The sequence below is a fragment of the Anolis carolinensis genome, chromosome 5, assembly GCF_035594765.1.
Source record: "Anolis carolinensis isolate JA03-04 chromosome 5, rAnoCar3.1.pri, whole genome shotgun sequence".
Lineage (NCBI taxonomy): Eukaryota > Metazoa > Chordata > Lepidosauria > Squamata > Dactyloidae > Anolis > Anolis carolinensis.
Window position 1 is genome coordinate 118,755,487 of NC_085845.1, and position 20,670 is coordinate 118,776,156.

The 20,670-nt window shown below is 40.7% G+C and overlaps 1 protein-coding gene and 1 long non-coding RNA gene across 7 annotated transcripts; one reads left to right on the forward strand and one right to left on the reverse strand.

The window, feature by feature from the left end:
• Nucleotides 1-2,680: 2,680 nt before the first annotated feature.
• LOC134299416 (uncharacterized) lies at nucleotides 2,681-20,670 on the reverse strand. Of its 3 annotated transcripts, none has more exons than XR_010006624.1 (2): nucleotides 19,922-20,670; nucleotides 2,681-10,183 (listed from the first exon to the last, which is right to left on the reverse strand). It is a non-coding gene; the product is annotated as an uncharacterized LOC134299416 (long non-coding RNA). The 3 variants fall into 3 exon arrangements; XR_010006625.1 differs by lacking the exon at nucleotides 2,681-10,183 and adding an exon at nucleotides 14,527-17,513; XR_010006623.1 differs by lacking the exon at nucleotides 2,681-10,183 and adding an exon at nucleotides 14,527-17,553.
• On the forward strand, nucleotides 4,357-14,542 carry LOC134299415 (ligand-dependent nuclear receptor corepressor-like protein). Of its 4 annotated transcripts, XM_062982190.1 has the most exons (8): nucleotides 4,357-4,483; nucleotides 8,976-9,049; nucleotides 9,152-9,212; nucleotides 9,298-9,375; nucleotides 9,463-9,524; nucleotides 9,622-9,665; nucleotides 10,034-10,175; nucleotides 10,494-14,542. In XM_062982190.1, the coding sequence occupies exons 1-6, from the start codon at nucleotides 4,460-4,462 to the stop codon at nucleotides 9,662-9,664; spliced, it is 342 nt and encodes a 113-aa protein (XP_062838260.1). In that variant the 5' UTR covers nucleotides 4,357-4,459; the 3' UTR covers nucleotide 9,665; nucleotides 10,034-10,175; nucleotides 10,494-14,542. The 4 variants fall into 4 exon arrangements, 3 of the variants coding, with proteins under 3 accessions (XP_062838260.1, XP_062838261.1, XP_062838259.1); XM_062982191.1 differs by having other exon boundaries at nucleotides 9,622-10,175; XR_010006622.1 differs by lacking the exon at nucleotides 4,357-4,483 and adding an exon at nucleotides 5,492-5,530 and having other exon boundaries at nucleotides 9,298-9,524.

Genomic DNA, 20,670 nt, shown 5'->3' on the forward strand with positions numbered 1-20,670 from the left:
TTCGCCAGAGAGAGAGAGAGAGAGAGACAGAGAGAGAGACAGAGAGAGAGAGAGAGCATCCTCGCTTTCCCTTCCCTAACCCTCCTTGCGTCTGGAGTTGAAAACATGGAAGAGCTGAGAGGTTTTTCCCCACAAAAAGCAGGAAGGGGAGGGATGGTGGGCGGTGCCCAGAGATTCAAGTGTGAGGGCAAATGTCCTGAAAGAAGGCTGAGTGCCACTGACACATTTCGCAGTGTGATGCAGGTAGGAAAACCATCCGTTTCGTTCCAACACTGAGTCAGACTGAGCCCTACACTTCCCTGCTTCAATGTGATGAAGTTATTTGCAAGGATATGGAGTCTACTCACCTGCAATAAAGACACAAGAACTATTACTATACCCATGAAGAGGAGTCTATTCATCTTCTGAAAAAAGAACAAGTTACCTTTTTTTCAATGTGAATGTAACAATCTTACCTTTGACTGGCCTCATTTGTGTTTCTATGCATTGAACTTTTTTGTTTTAAAATACTTTTAGAATCATAAAGTTCGAAGAGACCTCAAGGGCCATCCAGTCCAACCCCCTGCCAGGAAGCAGGAAAAGCACACTCAAAGCACCCCCGACAGATGGCCATCCAGCCTCTGCTTAAAAGCTTCCTTTTCCATCACTGCAATTGCTGGATACTGGTCTTTCCAGTTTTAAGGGAACCTGTTTTGTTTTTCAGGATTGCTCAAGCCTTTCCTGAAGGCATCTCTCTGGGCATGAAAGGCATCTATATATATATAAAAGAGTGATGGAATCGCGGCACCGAGCAAAACAACTAAACTACGGGCCCCCCAACCTTGAAATTGGACAACACAACCCATCATCCACGCCTCTAGGTTGATACAATTAAAAATCCCGTCAAAAACCTCGACGGGGCCTTAAAACCCCAGCCGTCAGCCTGGCTGGAAGGCCCCATGGTGGTTGGAGGAGGAGGGGCCTCCACGCAGCGGGGCCTGTGACGCCTGCCGAAGAGGAGGGCCGCGAGGCCCCAAGGTTTCTTTTTTCTTTTCTTTTTTGGATGTTGAGGCCTGCAGAGGCGAAGGCCAGGGGGGCTTCCAGAAAGGCCCCCCCGCCCACGAAGAGCAACGCAGCCTCCTCCATGCCCCGCAGGCCTCAGGGCGGCTCCAGCTAGGAGAAAGCCGGAGCCGGAACCTCCCCCCGCCCCCCCCCCCGGCCGAAGAGCCAGGCTGGAGGGAGGCCGCAAGGACCAAGGTTTATTTTCTTTTAACCATTTATTTTCTTTTGGAGATAGAGGCCTGAAGGGGTGGCCTCAAGGCCGGGAACAGACCCCGCCCCCGCCGTGTCTTAAAGGGTCCTAATAATCTATAATCTCTAAAATCAGGACATTACATAAAGAAAACAATCTGAAAATGGGAATTCCAGAAAAGAAACCAACAGGGCCAGCTAACACCTCCCGACAAAGGATTCCCCCAGGCAGGAAGCAACAATATAATCTCTAAAATCAGGACATTACATAAAGAAAACACTCTGAAAATGGTAATTCCAGACAGGAAACCAACTGGGCACAGAGTCTGTGCAGTGAGGGAGGTGGGGGCAAGGGTCTGGGCATACGCTGCCATCGAGGCAAGGCGGGAAGTTTCCCGTGTTATGTTTAGAGTAATGGGGGGGAAGTCAGGTGGTGACGCTTCCCTCTGGGAGATGGGGCAGAGGTACGTCAGGCAATGTGGGCCATGGAGTGACTGGTTCTCCAGGCCCTCCACAGGGACCCACAAATATGCCATGATGCGTGGCAAATCCCGACATCAGTGTGATAAATTTGCATGTCTCTCAATATCCAAAAGATTGCCATCATCCATGACCCTCACAAGAGTCAAACCCGGAGTCAAAAGGGTGGAAACACCCAACGTTTGCATAATCTCTGCTGCAGCAGGCAGAAGCATAACTCGGGGAAAGGGTGAAAGCTGGACACTGTGAAGCTTGCCAAGTGGCAGCCAAAGGCTGAGGGAAATGAGGCACAGTTATGGAAACAACAGGAGCAGGGTGCCACACAGTCGGGGTGGCAAGGATGGGGAAACGATGATCAGTGGCTTAGGATCACAGAAATAGGAATGAGGAGGCACTCCAAGACTTCAGGAAATGTTGCTTCAGGGTGGACAGAAGCCAAATGGTTCTCCCACAGGCAGGCAGTTCCTCCCACAGATCCAAGTATTCCATTGTTTTGAACACTTTTTCTGAATCTTCCAATGGTCTCCAAGGTCAAACAAGCTCCAGTTGAGCCAGATTTTAATTCTTTTTCCAGCAGCTGTGTAACTAGGCCACTTCTTGTCATATATTTCTACAAAGCATCACAACTGCATGCCAGTCTAGGAGAGCAGCTGACCTCCCTCCCACTACTGGTACCTCCGTCCCATGGACCTTTTCTGGCGGTGTTCCCTATGCACTCTCCCACTTTTCCTAATCTGTAAGGCTAAGTAACCTCCCCCAAACACCACTTCCATGAAGATGGCCAGAAGACTCACCCCAATCATGGCATACCCAGTATGCACCAATAAGCATTCAAGGGAAGAAGGTTTGAGCTAATCCGTCTGCTTATGTTTGTTGTATCCCAGACAAGACCCAACTGTTGGGCCCAACTGAATATATTAGACCTGCTGCATATCATCCTGTGGACAAACAGATTTCAAACAACAACAACCATAATCATCATCTTTTATTTATTGCTTACCTCTCTATGTGGCCTGAGGGAAGACACAACCTAATTAAATACATCTATGAAATCATGTAAGAAAGCTAAGTTAAATGCAACCAGAAGTGCATATTTTAAAACATGCACATATTAAAATACAAAAACACAGAATATGATGTAAAAGCCATAGTTAAAACAGACTGGGTAGGCTTTCCAAAACCAGTGGAATCACTCCTAGATGTTCCTATAACTAGTTTCCCTGCCTTGTTTTGAACTAATCGGAATTTCCAAACTTGGTACAGAGGCAGCACAATGTAAAGAGCATTGCAGGAATCCAGCCTTCTTAAGGTCCTGCAATTCTTGGAAGGGGCACAACTGGCGTATCAGCTGAAGCTGGTACTAAGCACTCCTGACCATCACATCTTCCTGTTCTTACATTTCAAGAGAGGGATCGAGGGGCGCACCCCCCACAAGCTGAGACCAAAGACTTTAATGGGGAGTGTAACCCTATCCAGAACTGGTTGATCCACCCATAGTGCTCTCGATGTCTTGTCTGGATTCAGTTTCAATTTGTTTCTCCTCATCCTGCCCATTACTTCCTCCAGGCATTCATTCCAAGGAGACCCGCTATCCTGAGATAACAGTGTTTTTCATGGCATGGAGAAACATCTTTGGGTGTCATCAGCATACTGATAGCCCCCTGCCCCATGCCTCCAGATGATCTCTCCTAGCGGTAAATGTAGATGCTATAAACCAACTTTGAAAAATAACTAAACTTTGACCAGGACACCCACTTCAAGAACAAGCAATTTGTGAGCTTCTTGATAAAGACGAAAGGAACAGCTTATTGAAGATCAGGAAGTCTCCCCAAGTCACTTTGGGGAGAGGGGGTGGGGTATAAATAAAATGTATTATATTATTATTATAAGGGGGGTTTAAAAGTGCAGAGTACCACAATGCAACATTCAGCTCACGTGCCTATATAGATAAGTATTGTAGTTCTCCCAGAAAAAGTTACATTGTCGTCAAAGGCAAAAAAAAAAAAAAAAGACAATGGTTCAACTGTGTTTTCCTTCTGACATGTGAACACAGAGCTCAGCATATATTTGATGCAGCATGTTTGAGTAACATCTCTCTTTTTTGGCTTTATGAATTAAATCTTTTGGACCAATTCACAGTTATTGTAATATTGTTTAAATTGAAAGGAGTTCAATCTCCTGATGATGTGGGACTATACTTTGTACTATTTATTAACCTTAAAGATACAGTAGTCTCACTTATCCAACACTCGCTTATCTAACTGGAATGGCCAGAAACGAGAAAACATATATAGGTGAAAGATGGCCTTGGACAACAGAGACAACTGTAGATTGGGTAGTTTCATTCACTTTTGCATGATATAACTAAATATGTGTTTGTAACTGGTGGGACCAGCGTCTGTTCTCAGACAGACAGGGGATGTGGCAACCCTTGAATGTTTTTTTACAAATGAGTGGATTTCCGAGAGGTCTTCTGGTCATGATTTTGGAGGCCATGTATAATGCGTTGGACACTTTTTTCTTCTAATTGTTTTTTAATTTGTTAACACTGTTTTCTAATTTGGTAGGGCAACTACCCAATGTATATGGGTTCAGAAAGGGGCCATCACTTCCCTGGAGTCTGGGGCCCCTTGGTTTACACCATTGTCATGAGAATGCAGTTCCGAAGCAGACCGGTTCCGTCTGTGACAGGAAGACAAAACGGAACGTTGCCATCTCTATTGTCTTCTGGTCTTGTACAGAGACAAACATGTCTGCCCGGAGACTGCTAAAAGTAAGTTCTTGGTTATTATTATTATTATTATTATTATTATTATTATTATTATTATTATTATTATTGTATGACATAGCAAACAAGATAGATATGCTGGATTTTGTTTCACAAAATCACAAGTAGAACACTTCCCAAGTGTCTAGGACTGTGTGATGTATTTTCGGATGATGCACACAGATCCCAGTAGGGTGGCCTTTTGCAGTTGGCAGATCGTAATTTTGTCAATGTCTGTTGTTTCCAAATGCCTGCTGAGATCTTTTGGCACGGCACCCAGTGTGCCGATCACCACCGGGACCACCTGCACTGGTTTCTGCCAGAATCTTTGAAGTTCAATCTTGAGATCCTGATAGCGGCTTAGTTTTTCCTGTTGTTTTTCGTCAATGCAACTGTCACCTGGGATGGCAACATCAATGATCCAAACCTTTTTCTTTTGCACAACTGTGATGTCTGTAGTGTTGTGTTCCAGAACTTTGTCAGTCTGGATTCAGAAGTCCCACAGTATCTTTGCATGCTCATTTTCCAATACTTTTGCAAGTTTGTGACCCCACCAGTTCTTTGCTGCTGGCAGGTGGTACTTGAGGCATAAGTTCCAATGAATCATTTGGGCCACATAGTTGTGCCTCTTTTTGTAGTCTGTCTGTGGGATTTTCTTACAGGCTTTTTGAACGTTTGAGTCCTCTCTTCCAGAGGCTCTTAACACAAGCACTATTCACCCATAGAGGCTCGCTACAATTCCTAGCCCTAGTTTAACTTTTCCCTCAAAGAGCTTTCTCACTAACAGTTCCCAAAACCTTCCTTCCTTCCTTTTCAAAACTCCAAACTCGGATTCTTCTCACTCCAATCCCTAACTCACTCGCTTTCTGGTTGAAGAGCAATTCCTGTCTTGCTGGCCCTGCCTACCTCCTCTTGCTAAGCAAATCCCTCCAATTGCACCAACCAATCAGACTGCACTTCCATAGAGTGGAGCTGCCTGATCACTCCTCCCCTTGCCTGGCTTTGTCTTTCTTACTAAGGCCTTGATCTGTCTTGACACACCAACCCTGCAAGGTAGGCCAATCCGTTACAGAGACCTAGATTATCTGTAAGAACAGTTGGAAGAGACCACATGTGCCATCTAGTCCAACCCTCTGCCATGCAGGAGAAGCACAAAGTACCCCTGACAGATAGCCATCCAGGCTTTGTTTAAAAGCCTCCAAAGCAGGAGCTTCCACCACATTCTGAGGCAGTGAATTCCAATGTTGAACAGCTCTTATAGTCAGAAAGTTCTTCCTAGTGATCAAGTGGAATATCCTTTCCTGTAATTTTTAACCCACTGCTCCGAGTTCTAATCTCCAGGGCAGCAGGAAACAAGCCTGCTCCCTCTACCTTATCCTTTCAAATATTTATACAAGACTATCGTGTCCCCTCTCAACTTTCTCTTTCCCAGATAAGATTAGTCTGGCGTGACCTGTTTTGAGAATCACTGGGGAATTTTAGTGATCATAGCATTCTTTTCTAAGTGGTTGCAAACTGCCTCCTCAATGATCTGCTCCAGAATCCTTCCTGGTATTGACGTCAGGCTGCCTGCACAGTAATAGTTAGCGCCCTTTTTTTCTCTTCTTGAAGATAGGGACAACATTGGCCTTCCTCCAATCTGCTGGGACTTCTCCTGTTCTCTAAGAATTCTCAAAGATTATTTCCAGTGGTTCTGAAATGACTTCTGCCAGTTCCCTCAATATTCATGGACATCGTTCATCTGGCTCTGGAGACTTGAATTTGTTGAGAGTAGCCAAACTCTATTTTGGGTTGCATATCCCCTATTGTCTCATCTGTCCCATATTACTCTGTTTCTCTATGATGTTAATGAAATGTTTGGTGTCCTTGATATATGACATAGTTTGTTTGACAAAGGGCTGTAAAAAAGAGTCAACCAATCTGGATAGTGGTTCGAGGACTGAGCCAGACCCAGATACAATGGGCCGGCCCAAAGGTGGCCTGATGTCTTTGTGTATTTTAGGTAGTGTCTATAAGACCGGAATGCATGGATGTGAGGTCATAAGGAAATCTTTTTTCTTTTTCTGTGATATAATCTAAACTAAGTCCTTCCAGAATTATGGTTCTTATGATGAATTGAATATGTTTGGTCGGGACTTTATCTACAAGAGAATAATGCTCTTTGACTGACAGTTGTCTATATACCTCCTGCATATAATTCGTTGTGTTCATTGCAACGATGGCACCCCCCTTGTCAGCAGGTTTCCATATGATGTTTTTGTCATTGGCTAGTTCTTTAAGAGTTTACCAATCAGTCCTGGAGAAGCTTGTTTTAAATCTGTCATTATTGGGAATGCTTTTCAAATAAATTTCATCACAGACTCTTTTTTTCAAAAGCCCTGATGTCAACATGATCAGTAAATGGAACAAATGGGTCTGCCCCCTCCATACATAACTATATCCATGGGGGTGTCCATCCTCCCCCTTTTCAGCATCCTGCCTCTATTTTCGTGGTAAATTTGTTTACTGGACTGCTGTCTGAATCCTGGAAGCAGAGAGAATGCATAACCTTTTTGAATCTAACAACTCACAAAATCTATTAAACCCTTTAATGAAATACCCGCTCTGTGGCAGTGCCAGTGAAAAGATGCAGAGTCAGAAATTGAATTTTAAATTAAAATGTTGTTTTTGTAGTCTCTGTGACTTAGGTGGAATGGAAATTAAAGGGGCCGCCTGCCGATACCTGGTTGTTTGGTCATCTACACTTTGAAGCATTGCAGGAAACATGGATAACATATTGTTTTATTTGCTAGGTTGGGATTCCTCATGGAAAATGAGGCATATTTTAGATTATTCCAATCAGTTTAATGTCTGGGAAGCAGCATTTGTGTTGGAAAATAGGACCATCTGTAAGGGGAATGTCCCCTACAGTCTATTTGTCACAGTAAGCCTGTGGGGTATATATCTGGACTATTTTATTGCATTTGGGGCTCATAGAAAGGAATGATGGCCCATACCAAAAAGAATCTCCACAAGGAGAATCAGAAGATAATTACAATTTCATTAGTCATTTGGTTTATCGCAAGAAACGGTGCTCCAAACAGGTTTACGAACCAGTTTGAGAATACCTGAGCAGTTCACTTTGGGTTGGATCTGGACTTCTTGCAGAGAGGGATCCCAACTCTCCATTCCTCTGTCCTTTTACAGAAATTGGTGGCTTCTGAGAACGGAAGTATTTGCAAACTTATTTTCTGCTGTTAAAACCCATAAGATTATGTTACATTAATAGCATTTGGATCTGTTCTCCAGTTTAAAATGTAATCAATCTTTCATACTATTTTTATGGATATTAAATAATACTTTTGAATTATACCCGCATTGGCCTGTGACTCCACAACAAACTGTGATATCGGAAATAACATATGTTTTATATTATTGTATTTTTTTCTAATGATATTTGTATTTAAGATGATTTCTTTATTTTGTTCTAATAAATATTAATGTGTTGCCTCATGGTCTGTTAATTACCCAAAAGACTTCTTCCTCTTTTTCCTCCTCCTCTCATTTCTTCAAGTACTATTAGAACAATTTTACAAAAAAGAGGGACCAAAACTAGGTTGCAAAATAAGAAAAACCAAAAAAATAGCTTCTCTAAAGGGTTGTTGTGTGTTTTCCGGGCTGTATGGCCATGTTCCAGAAGTATTGTCTCCTGACATTGCGCCCACATCTATGGCAGGCATCCTCAGAGGTTGTGAGGTATGGAGAAACTAAGCAAGGAAGGTTTATATATCTGTGGAAGTTCCTAGGTGGGGGGAAGAACTCTTGTCTGTTGGAGGCCAGTGTGAATGTTGTAATTAATAACCTTTGTTAGCATTAAATGGCCCTCCCAGCCTCACATCCTGGCCTGGGGGAATCCTTTGTTCAGAGTCATTAGCTGTCCCTGATTGATTTCTGTCTGGAATTCTTCTGTTTTCAGAGTGCTGCTTCTTATTTACTGTTCTGATTTTGGAGGGTTTTTTTAAACAATGGTAGCCAGATTTTGTTCATTTTCATGGTTTCCTCCTTTGTGTTGAAGTTGTCCACATGCTTATGGATTTCAATGGCTTCTCTGTGTAGTCTGACATGATAGTTGTTGGAGTGGTCAAGCATTTCTGTGTTCTCAAATAATATACTGTGTCCAGGTTGGTTCATCAAGTACTCTGCTATGGCTGATTCCTCTGGTTGAGTTAGTCTGCAGTGCCTTTCATGTTCTTTGACTCGTTTCTGGGCAATGCTGCGTTTGGTGGTCCCTATGTAGACTTGTCCACAGCTGCATGGTATACGGTAGACTCCTGCAGAGGTGAGAGGATCCCTCTTCTCCTTTGCTGAATGGAGCATTTGTTGGATTTTCTTAGTGGGTCTGTAGATAGTTTCTAGGTTGTGTTTCTTCGTTAGCATTGCAGAAGTCCAACCTTGACCGCATAGGCAAACTGATGAAGAAACACAACCTACAAACCTTGTTCTCCTTTCTCTTTTGCAGAACATCCAGAAATTATGTTTAAATTGTTGCAAATGCTGTCGGGGGAGGAGGAGTATTAAAATATACCCTGTAAGGTAAGCCCTTCCCCCTTCTCTTCTGGTTGTTTTTTTCCCTTCTAAATTGCTTCACAGGGTTCTGTGACTAATGTTTTGCTGTTTTCTCTTCCTCTTCTCTAGTCCTCCAAAGGAAGATCTGGAGGCCTCCTCCTCCGATGAGATCACAGAAATGGAGACCTGGGTAAGAAGGGAAGGCAAGAGGATTGTACTTCTGCGAAGAGGAGGGGACCAGAATTTCAACTAAGTCTCTTCTCTTCCTTCCACAGCACCAATGGATGGCATCTGTTTCGCAGCCCGGCCAGGATGCGAGGAGGAAGGGCCCCAGTCTATCCGAGGAGTCCTGGGTAAGGAGCGAAATGCAGGCGCCCTGTCTTCCTGCAAAGGGGAAGGGGAGGACGGGATTTCACTTTGCTCTTCTCTTTCCTTGACAGAGCACCCTGGCCAGTGGAAGTGATGAGGACGCACGGTGGAGTCAGCAGTCCCAGGAATCGAGGTAACTTCTTCTCACTTTTTGGGTGTGGGTTGGGCCTTTTTTTGGGCTGGGGGAGTCTTTGGGTGTTATGTACTAACAATTTTTTTGTTTCTTTTAGTGAAAAAGAACCAAGTCTAATTATTGAAGATCTAGAAGATTAAGGTGAGTTGGGAAAATAGAGGGAGGGATGCACCCGGTGGCGCAGTGGATCAAACCACTGAGCTGCTGAACCTACTGACCAGAAGGTCAGTGGTTCGAATCCAGCCAGTGGGGTGAGCTCCCACTGTTAGCCCCAGATTCTGCCAACCTATCAGTTCAAAAACATGCAAATGTGAGTAGATCAATATATACTGGTCTGGCAGGAAGGTAACAGCGCTCCATGGAGTCATGCCGGCCACATGGCCTAGCAGGTATCTACGGACAATGCCGGCTCTGAGGCTTAGAAATAGAGATGAGCACTAACCCACAGATTCGAACATGACTAGACTTAATGTCAGGGGAAGCCTTTACCTTTAACTTTCTCTTTTCAGATCCATCCTCTTCCTGGGACTGCTGTCTCCATCGTGCGTCCACCTCCTTCCCTGGTCAGGGTGCCCAGTGATCCATCTGGAATGAGGCCCTTCCTCCTCCCATCCCGGCCTGGCTGCGGAGCAGATGCCATCCAGAAAGGCGGTAAGAGACTGTGAAAATGAAAGTTTTAACTGTTACCCTACAAACATTTGTCAAAAGGGAATTGCAAGCATTTGAGAGAGTTATCTGATACTGAGCTGGGTTATAAAGTTCTTGGAAGGGATGCTATAGAAGCTGGGGTATCATTGTGGTCCTACCAAACTGTAACTTTTGCTATGGTAATCAATAGCTACAGCATCTCAAAGACTTAAAACTATCAGAAGTTACCTAAGCAAGGAGTATAATAAAGGAGTGGACCCTTCCCTTCCATAGCATGTCTCTCTTGCATCAGTTCACCATCGTTTTATTCCTTCCATCCAGGAGACGCCACAGACACAGAGAGGACTATGTGGAAAGAAGTGCTGAGTTTGCCGATGGTTTGCTCTCAACAGCAATGAAAGACATTCAGTCCGGAACACTGGACGTTAATGAAGAAGGCATACTTTATGGCATACCTCAAAAAACTTTACTTCTCAACTTAGAAGCCTTACCAGCAGCAAAGCCTGCATCCTTTAAAAACAAAACTCGGGATTTCGATGAAAGTGATTCTTACAAAGACAGTAAAGAAACATGTGCAGTGCTGCAAAAAGTAGACTTGGGAGCAAAAGCTTGAGTGGAGCGCACAGAAAAAAGGAAACTCACTCTGTTTGAAACCTCAGAATTAAGATTCCCAACAGCTTCCAGTTACCTCCACCAGTTAACTCTACAAAGAATGGTCACTCAGATTAAAGAAAAAAATGAAACTGTACAATGTGGAAGAACAGGTCTAACTGTACAGCTAAAAATTCCTCAGCTGAGAATGAGTGTTTGTTTCCCAAACAACAGCCTGATAGTGGCAGATTTTCCATGTTATGTACCATGTTTCTAAAACCTCAACAGTCTTAGAAGGATCAGCTCTTCAAAAACTGAAAAGTATACTCCCGAAACAGAACAAAATTGAATGTTCTGCATCTGTAACTCAGTCAAGTGTCAACTCCTACTTTCTGCATGGGGACCTCTCTCCTTTGTGTCTCAATACTAAAAACGGAACTATAGATGGCACCTCTGAATCCACGGAAGGCGGTTTGGATCGCAAGGATAATAAATAGCCAAGAAAAAATGTGGCAGCTTAACATCTGATATAGAGAAAACATTTCAGTTTTCAAAGCATGTGCTAGATACACAACTGAGGTCTTTTCATTTTATTGTTGGTTTAGCAAGAAAGTTGGTGTTTACAACATATGTACTTGTGAAAACTGACAAATTTAGTATAGCTATAGAATGATTAGTACATAAGATGGAATACTAAAGGCATAAAAATGTCACCGTTTTCCTTTAGTGCGGAAAATATGCTAACTTGTAAGGGTTTAAGATGAAGGTTGGAATGCAGATTAGAGGATGTTCAGAATGTGCACAGAATGAGCTTGAGAATGGTTATTTTGGTTTAAGTGTGCGGATTAGTTTATTTAAAGTTTATTTATTTATTTAAATACATTTATTTAAGGATTGTGTTTCATTCCTGTTGAAAAACCTCAATATAACAGTAATGTAATTGCTGCTGTGACATTTCAAAACTTTCAATTTATCAAAATGAATATGAGGTTTTCATTTTGGTGGGCCAAAGCATCATCACTTTGCTAATAACCAAATTTGACAGTTCAGTGTCTTGATAGATTGACAGATACAAACAGGGAAACTGTTTTGAACTTTTAGTACTAGAATTTTCAGTACTAGATAGAGAAAAAGAAAAAAGAATTAAAAAAATAAAACAAAAAGTTTAAAAAATAATGAAATAAAAAATAAAAAAATAATAAAAAAATAAAAATATTTTATTTCAGTGGCCCTTTTTATTGAAAACTAGTTTCTTTTTTTAAAAAAAATGGAAAGTTTTTTTTGTATATTTACTATTTGGAAACTGGACAGTTCATTTTAGATATATAACTTTTCAAAGAATCTCAGAGGACCAGTTATCTTTAGATGACAGTCTTTAAATAACTTTAATGTTCACATGATCTTATCTTCTAGAGATACTCAAAGGGTTATGTTGCTCTATTCCATTCTATCATCGGTATGCAGACAGTGCACCTGGGCAATCTGGAGCCGTAGGAAATCTGTATGAAATCCAAATCCTATCCTCTGCTTAGCCAGGTTGTGCAAACTCCATAGTTCATATACCTCTGGAAGGGAAGCAGGCCTAGATCCCAAAAAATTGCTTATTCGATAAGTTCATTTGTATGCTTTTTCAGCCATGGGATGAAGAAATGCAAGGGAGTTTTCAACCCCAGTGAGGATACGTTTGTATGTGGACACTAAGGGAAAGATCATACCCATTACATTTGGTTTAATACTGAACTTGGGTATACAATCATATTAAACACACAGTGGAATTAAGACATCAATGGTCCTTTTTATTTTTTAAATAGATTTTTATTAAGGTTTTAGTTAAAATAAGAAAAAAGAATTTTAAAAGTAAAAAAATAAAAAGTAAAAAAATTAATAAAAATAAAAATTAATAAAAAATAAAAATTAAAAGAATTAAAAAAAATAATAAAAATTTAAAAAATATATTTCAGTGGCCCTTTTTATTGAAAACTAGTTTCTTTTTCTTTTTTTAAAAATGGGAAAGTTACATTATTAAAAACTTTATCTATTTTACCCTATATGGTTGTTACCCAACCCAATTAGCATACATTTGCTAAAGGATTGCATAATTTAGTATCTGTGACGTATAATTTGCATATAGTGTTTTTAAAGTACTACGTTTAACTAATTTGTTAGCATTTCATAATGAACTCGATAAACACCCAGTCCTTACTGATTGTTACAAATAGAAGGCACTTACAAAATAAAGGTTAACACAACAGCGGTCAACATATCTACTGTTTGCCTTGTTACATATGGATTCAATTTTTTGGCTTATTCACATATTGGGAAGCAAATCATTATAAACCAAGATTTTCATTAGATAGTTGAGACTATCATTAGATAGTTGAGACTGTCAAATATTCAATGTCAAGATCATCTTTAATTTTTTTAAAAAAAAACACAAAGCCATATTTTTGTCAGGATTCAAAAGATTAATTTGTTGCAGCTTTCCCCAATAGCCAAGACGATTACAAATTTCAAGACTTTTTCAGTAACACTTTACTCCTGTTTTTAATTTATGGCTTAAAAGCATGGACAGGGATCCAAAGGGACGCTTCTGATATTGTGCAAACGTACCGTCTTTTGCCTTCCTCTTCTTACCTTGTGTCCTCAGTTACGTTGAGCGAGGGATGGAAGTGTGTGGCTTTGCCACTCACACTGGCGGGAGGCTGGAATCCCAGCTTTTAAAATGTTTGTCAGACAACATTGTATTTTAGCCAGAAATGTATCTCAAAGACAAGTTACAGGACACATTTGATATCATTGAAAAGATGAAAAAATAACAAATTCATAAAATTAGGGATCATTTTGCTATTGACTTTAGCAGTGGCAGTTTTGTATGTAATGTTATAATTTTCAGCATTTTAGTATTTGTATTTATTTTTTGCCAGAAAAAGTATATCAAACTTTTTGATAGTTTGTAGATAATGCACAACCTATACGTTTTTAAAAAATGTAATTATTTTTAACAAATAGGTGGAATCTTTGATTATACAACTGAGGAAAGGCAGAGAAACACATAGACTCCCCTTATTTGACCCTAATGTATTTGTTTTAAAAGTTGTTTACATTATAATTTTGAAGTTCTTTTAAAATTCAGTTACCAGTTGCTACTTAGAAATGGATAAGTTTCTGAAAATTCATATTTCAGCAGACTTTTAAATGAAGGAGAAAGCAAACCCTACATGCTTTCTACTTATTTGAATGTTTCTCAATTATTTTATGTTAAAAACAGTGCTTCTGTTTTTAGATCTACTGCTCAGTAAAGTTGTTTAAACAATTTCTGGTAGCTAATGACTATTTTATATTAAATTAAAGTGTATATTAACTTTAGTGAGACTGATGTTTTGTTACAATACAAATAACTGTATTTTGTGTTTTTTTATTGCATTATTTCCATTGTTGCAGTAATTTAGTAAAACTCTGTGGCTGCCTTGATTTTTCACAAATTTTGTTAATAACAGATTTCTAGGTAATCAGTTCTATTTATGCATAAATCAATTGCACTATAATCCATGAATTATTTATTACAATATTTTCTAATTAATTCCATGTATTTTGTCTTGTGTTGTAAATGTACTGGAATTCTGTTTCCTCTGTGTTGTTATATTTCTAAATCTGATTGTATGAATTTGTTAATGTGTTTCTATGTTGTAATTTTTAGTAAAGCACTTCAATGCTTTTGCACAGAAATTTACAACACTGATGCGTGATTGATTTGCTCCTTCAGTAAAAAGAAAAAAATACTTTATGTTGGCTGATTTGATTTATTCTATAAATATAACCATATCGGCTTAACAAGCCTATAGAAAACTTGTCCTCAAAGCTCTAATACACACAGATAGAACACAATGCAGTTTAAATACATATCTATAGAAAACATGACAGCATTTTTATGTACAGAACAATAAAGAAGGGGAGAATTTTAAAGTGGATTGTGTCCATGATTAATTAGGGTTTTGAAAATGTTAGCAATGTAAATGTGATGTTCCATTCATTTCCTCAAAACAAAATGCTGGCATTCCATAAAACCTGCAATCATTGTGCTCAGTTGCACCAACTCACAGAATGTCCCTTTATGAGAGATTTAAAATAGTCTTTCCTTTGTCTGCATGCAGTCATGCTGGCCACATGTCCTTGGAGGTGTCTAAGGACAACACAGGCTCTTTGGCTTAGAAATAGAGATGAGCACTAATCCTCAGAGTCAGACACAACTAGACTTAATGTCAGGGGAAAACCTTTACCTTTACTTTTCTTTGTCCATGTGGCTAAATTCCTTCCAGCAGCTCATGAAGCAAGAACACGCTTCAAACTTTCTCTCTCTCTCTCTCTCTCTCTCTCTCTGCTTTTTTCTTCCAACTGTCTCTGCACCTGGTTTGCAAAAGCCTGAACAAAATTGCAACTGTACCAAAAACTCCCAGGCTTAACAGCTCTCCTAACAAGGCTCAACCAATCAGCTTCATGCATCTTATTTTGCAGATGACGTACACATATAAACTGATTACTAACATATTGAACAATCTCCATGCCAAATAGATGAGAAGCAACAATTAGAATCCCTCCAAAACTACAAGCACTATCTCAACCCAATTTTGATTATTCTATCATGACCCCAGAGTCAGACATGACTGGACTTAACGTCAGGGGAAACCTTTACCTTTACCTTATCATTATCATTACCTACCTTCAGGGTCGTGGCCAGAAACAAATTTCGGGGGGGGGGGGGGTTGAAAATTTCGGGGGGGGGGTTTAACCCCTAGCACACACCCCTCTCCGCTACAAACCTGTCAATATCTGCTTGAGATAGTGCCTGGAGGGGCTCTTAATGTTTTGTGTCTCATAGACGTAGCATGGGGATTTGGTTAACCAGTTAAAATTCATGAGTAAACCAGGTTTTTTTTATAACCTGAAAAATTTCGGGGGGGGGGGTTGAACCCCTAAAACCGCCCCCTCGCTACAGGCCTGCCTACCCTACTCTTTTGCCAAGATATTTATTTCCTGTGGATAAGAAGAGACACCTAAGATTTCAACCCAAATGGTTCAGCAGATTTCCCTGGTTAGCCTACTCCTTTCACGTACAAGGTGCACTCTGTAAGTAGTACTACTGTGTAGTGTTTGGAGGAGACGTTGGGGTAAAGGTGGTCATCAGAAGCTTGGCACATTGGTTGCTAAACCATTTGTGCGATGGGGAAATGCAATAGAAGTCTTCAAAAGACACAAGAAACAGAGTACCATCAGAATACAGCACCTGCTTATCTACTTCTGTAACTTTAAAATGACTGAGAAACTTAGGTAATACTACCGTGTTTCCCCGAAAATAAGACAGTGTCTTATATTAATTTTTGCTCCCAAAGATGCTCTAGGTCTTATTTTCAGGGGATGTCTTATTTTTCCATGAAGAAAAATTCACATTTATTGTTGGACAAAAAAACGAACATTTATTATATACTGTACTGTAGTTGTCATCATAAACCAGCATAACCAGACAAACTGTGAATCCTATCAAGAATTTCTTGTAACTACTAATATTTCCATATACTACAATCTATGGTACATACATTTACTGATCTGGTGTTCTGTTTGGCGGGCATGCTTCCAAACAAAAACTTTGCTAGGTCTTACTTTCAGGGGAGGCCTTATGTTTAGCCATTCAGTAAAACCTCTACTAGGTCTTATTTTTTGGACATGTCTTATTTTAGGGGAAACAGGGTATCTAACCAGTTATGTCCTGATGTTCTGTTATCCTTGAAAAGTAAATCTCTTTCTGCAGCAACTTTTTCCAAACATCAGCGGTTTCTCTCAAACATAGGCCTCATATAGGCCTTTTGCAAATTAGGTCAAATAGCAGTAAACCAGGACATATGGGACATAGTCACTGGATGTATCTCTGAAAATTCCCTTTTAAACCCACGTCTCTCTCAGTTGAGATCTCGTGACAGATCAGAGGACACTGACTTGAAAATCATCTCAGGAGGGAAAAAGGTTTCAACCCCTCCCAAAAAACTTTTTCTGGTTACAGGCCTGGATAATAGAAAGCATTTGGTGACGTCATTATGTTTCATGGGACCCAAACGCCTACAGGTTTTGGTATCCACGGCTGGCCCTCGAACCAAACCCCAGCGGATACTGAAAGCCCCCTGTAATTCTCCGTCTCCACCCTTAATAAAGGAGATAAAAGGGCCCACTTTACTGTCACAAGCAATGTCTGTGTTTATACACACACACACACACACACACACATATAATGGGTCAAAAGCATTGCATATATAAATAAGTATAAAACTGATAAAATAAAGATATCACAAGCAGCTAAATAATTTTAGACCCAAAGCAGGCAACAGCGACTGCATTGTCTTTAGCTTTAAACAGTTCTTCCTCTGTGCATGAGGCAGAGCACTTTGGGCAAGCATACAGATACTGAGTTGTTTGTTCTGCTCCATAGTCGCACAAGGGGGAGGATTCTTCTAAGTAGTGCCATTTTGCCAGACTGTTTTTTGATCTGGGGTTGGTTATTATGTGCAGTCCTGGGCGTCATCATTTTCCAAGGTCTATACCCTTCTCTGGATGCATCTGCACTGGAGAATAAATGCAGTCAGGACCCATTTTAAATGTTGTTGTTGTTGTTATTGTTATTATTATTGTGACATGTCTTCATGCTGTGCAATCCTGGGAGTTATAGTTTCCCAACGTCCATATCCTTTTCTGGATGCATCTGCCCTGAAGAATAAATGCAGTCAGGACCTACAGTTGAGTCTCACTTATCCAACATAAATGGGCCGGCAGAACGTTGGATAAGCGAATATGTTGGATAATGAGGAGAAATTAAGAAAAAGCCTATTAAACATCAAAACAGGTTATGATTTTACAAATTAAGCACCAAAACATCATGTTATACAACAAATTTGACAGAAAAAGTAGTTCATTACCCATTAATGCTATGTAGTAATTACTGTATTTACGAATTTAGCACCAAAATATCACAATGCATTGAAAACATTGACTACAAAAATGCATTGGATAATCCAGAACGTTGGATAAGTGTGTGTTGGATGAGTGAGACTCTACAGTATTTTAAATGCCACCACCACCACCATCATCATCATGCCATATCTCTATGCTGTACAGTCCTGGGAATCATAGTTTTCCAAGGTCCATACCCTTCTCTTGGTGCATTTACAGTATGGAATGAATGCCCTTGCGCCAGGCTGTTAGGAATTGTGAGAATTTTAGTCCAAAAAACCTGGAGGGCCGAAGTCTACATGGTCCGGTTAATTTAGCCTGCAGAAGAGAAGGCTGAGAGGAGACATGACAGCCATGTATAAATATGTGAGGGGAAGTCATAGGGAGGAGGGAGCAAGATTGTTTTCTGCTGCCCTGCAGACTAGGACGCAGAACAATGGCTTCAAACTACCGGAAAGGAGATTCCACCTGAACATCAGGAAGAACTTCCTCACTGTGACAGCTGTTCGGCAGTAGAACTCTCTGCCCCGGACTGTGGTGGAAAAAAGCCTTCTTTGGAGGCTTTTAAGCAGAGGCTGGATGGCCATCTGTTTGGGGTGCTTTGAATGAAATTTCCTGCTTCTTGGCAGGTGGTTGGACTGGATGGCCCATGAAATCTCTTCCAACTCTATGACATATTATATGATTCTGTGACCATATTACACAATTTCAAACTGCTCTATATGGCACTGTAGATGGGGCCTGAGTTATAACAGCATCAGAAGTTTAAAAAAGCAGAGCAGCATAGAGTTGTAACCTTGTGATACAGTGCATCTCAGTAGGGCTGATGAAAAATATATTGGTAGTTATATATACAGTAGAGTCTCACTTATCCAACACTCGCTTATCCAACATTCTGGATTATCCAACGCATTTTTGTAGTCAATGTTTTCAATATATCGTGATATTTTGGTGCTAAATTCATAAATACAGTAATTACTAGCATTATTGTGTATTGAACTACTTTTTCTGCCAAATTTGTTGTCTAACATGATATTTTGGTGCTTCATTTGTAAAATCATAACCTAATTTGATGTTTAATAGGCTTTTCCTTAATGCCTCCTTATTATCCAACATATTCGCTTATCCAACATTCTGTCGGCCCGTTTATGTTGGATAAGTGAGACTCTACTGTATCCAACTACAAGGATATTTTTTTATCATAAATTGCTGTTGAAACATATGAAATTCTTCATAGACAGTTGTTTTGGTGTCACCAGTGTAGTTCACACCTGCCCTACAGACACCACTAGAATGGATATTTAAATACTATCTTGAAAGTAAGATCCTTGTGAGTAATAATAATAATGGCTCTCAACTACATTATGTAACAAAATTTGAAAAAAATCTGTTCCTGGTTTGAAAATGTTATTTCCTATTTAATTCTGCGGTGCCTACTTTGAAAGTAGTTGTTATCCCCCAGATACTTTTTTGTGGCTGGCACAAATGATGTTGAATTGGTTGAGATTCTCAGAGATATGCATTGAAAAGTTATAGCAAAAATGTGCTGCAGGATGTCCCTTGAATGCACGTTTTCCACATTTTGCTATGTTTTTATGATAGAACTAATTAGGAAATGACATCTATAAACCAGGTACATTAATGGTGTTACTGGATTGCTGTGAGTTTTCCAGGCTGTATGGCCATATTCCAGAAGCATTCTCTCCTGACGTTTTGCCCACATCTATGGCAGGCATCTTCAGAGATTGTGAGGTCTTTTGGAAACCAGACAAGTGGGGATTTATCTATCTGTGGAATGTTCAGGGTGGGAGAAAGAATTCTTGTTTACCCGAGGCAAGTGTGAATGTTTCAATTGGATACCTTGATTAGCACCAAATGGTCTGGCAGCTTCAAGGGCTGGCAGCTGACTGGCTGGGGGAATCCTTTGTTGGGAGGTGTCATCCATGGACGCCTTTTCTGGTTGGATTTTTTCCAGCATATTTTTCAGTGCGCCTTTTACCTACCTGCCAATCAGTACCTATTTATTTTATTTACAGTATTTATATTCCGCCCTTCTCACCCCGAAGGGGACTCAGGGCGGATCACATTATATACATATAGGGCAAACATTCAATGCCCACATAAACATAGAACCGAGACAGAGACAGACGCAGAGGCAATCTAACCTTCTCCTGAGGGGATGTTCGATTCTGGCCACAGGGGGGAGCAGCTGCTTCATCGTCCACTGTCACGGCACTTCCTCATTCCAATGTCGTAAATTAGTTAAATTTGCTTCCCCACTTTATAAGTGGTACCTTATTTCCTACTTGATAGATGCAACTATCTTTCGGGTTGTTAGGTCAGCAACGAGCAGGGGCTATTTTTTTTTTAATTGACGGGTGCTCACCCCGCCACAGGCTGGCCTCGAACTCATGATCTCATGGTCAGAGTGATTTATCGCAGCAGGCTGCTCACCAGCCTGCGCCACAGCCCAGTATTTATCTACTTACATTGCTGTTTTCAAACTGCTTGGTGAGCAGAAGCTGAGCTGATGGTTGGAGCTCATCCCAACCTGGGCTGAAACTGGCCCCGATTGTTTAATGACTGGAATTCCTGTTGCTTAGGTGTTGCTCTTTATTTACTGACCTGATTTTAGAATTTTTTAATTATTGGTAGCCAGGTTTTGTTCATTTTCATGGTTTCCTCCTTTCTGTTGAAATTGTCCACATGCTTCAGTGGCTTCTCTGTGTAGTCTGACATGGTGGTGGTTAGAGATTTCCAGCATTTCTGTGTTCTCAAATGATATGTTGCGTCCAGGCTGGTGTTCCATAGTGTCATCCACTGTCTCTGCCTGGGTCTCCAGCCTGGGCTCCTCCCTCACCTGCGGCCTTTCAGCCAGGGAGGCGCGCCCAGAGAGGCCGGGCCCTTCGGCGCA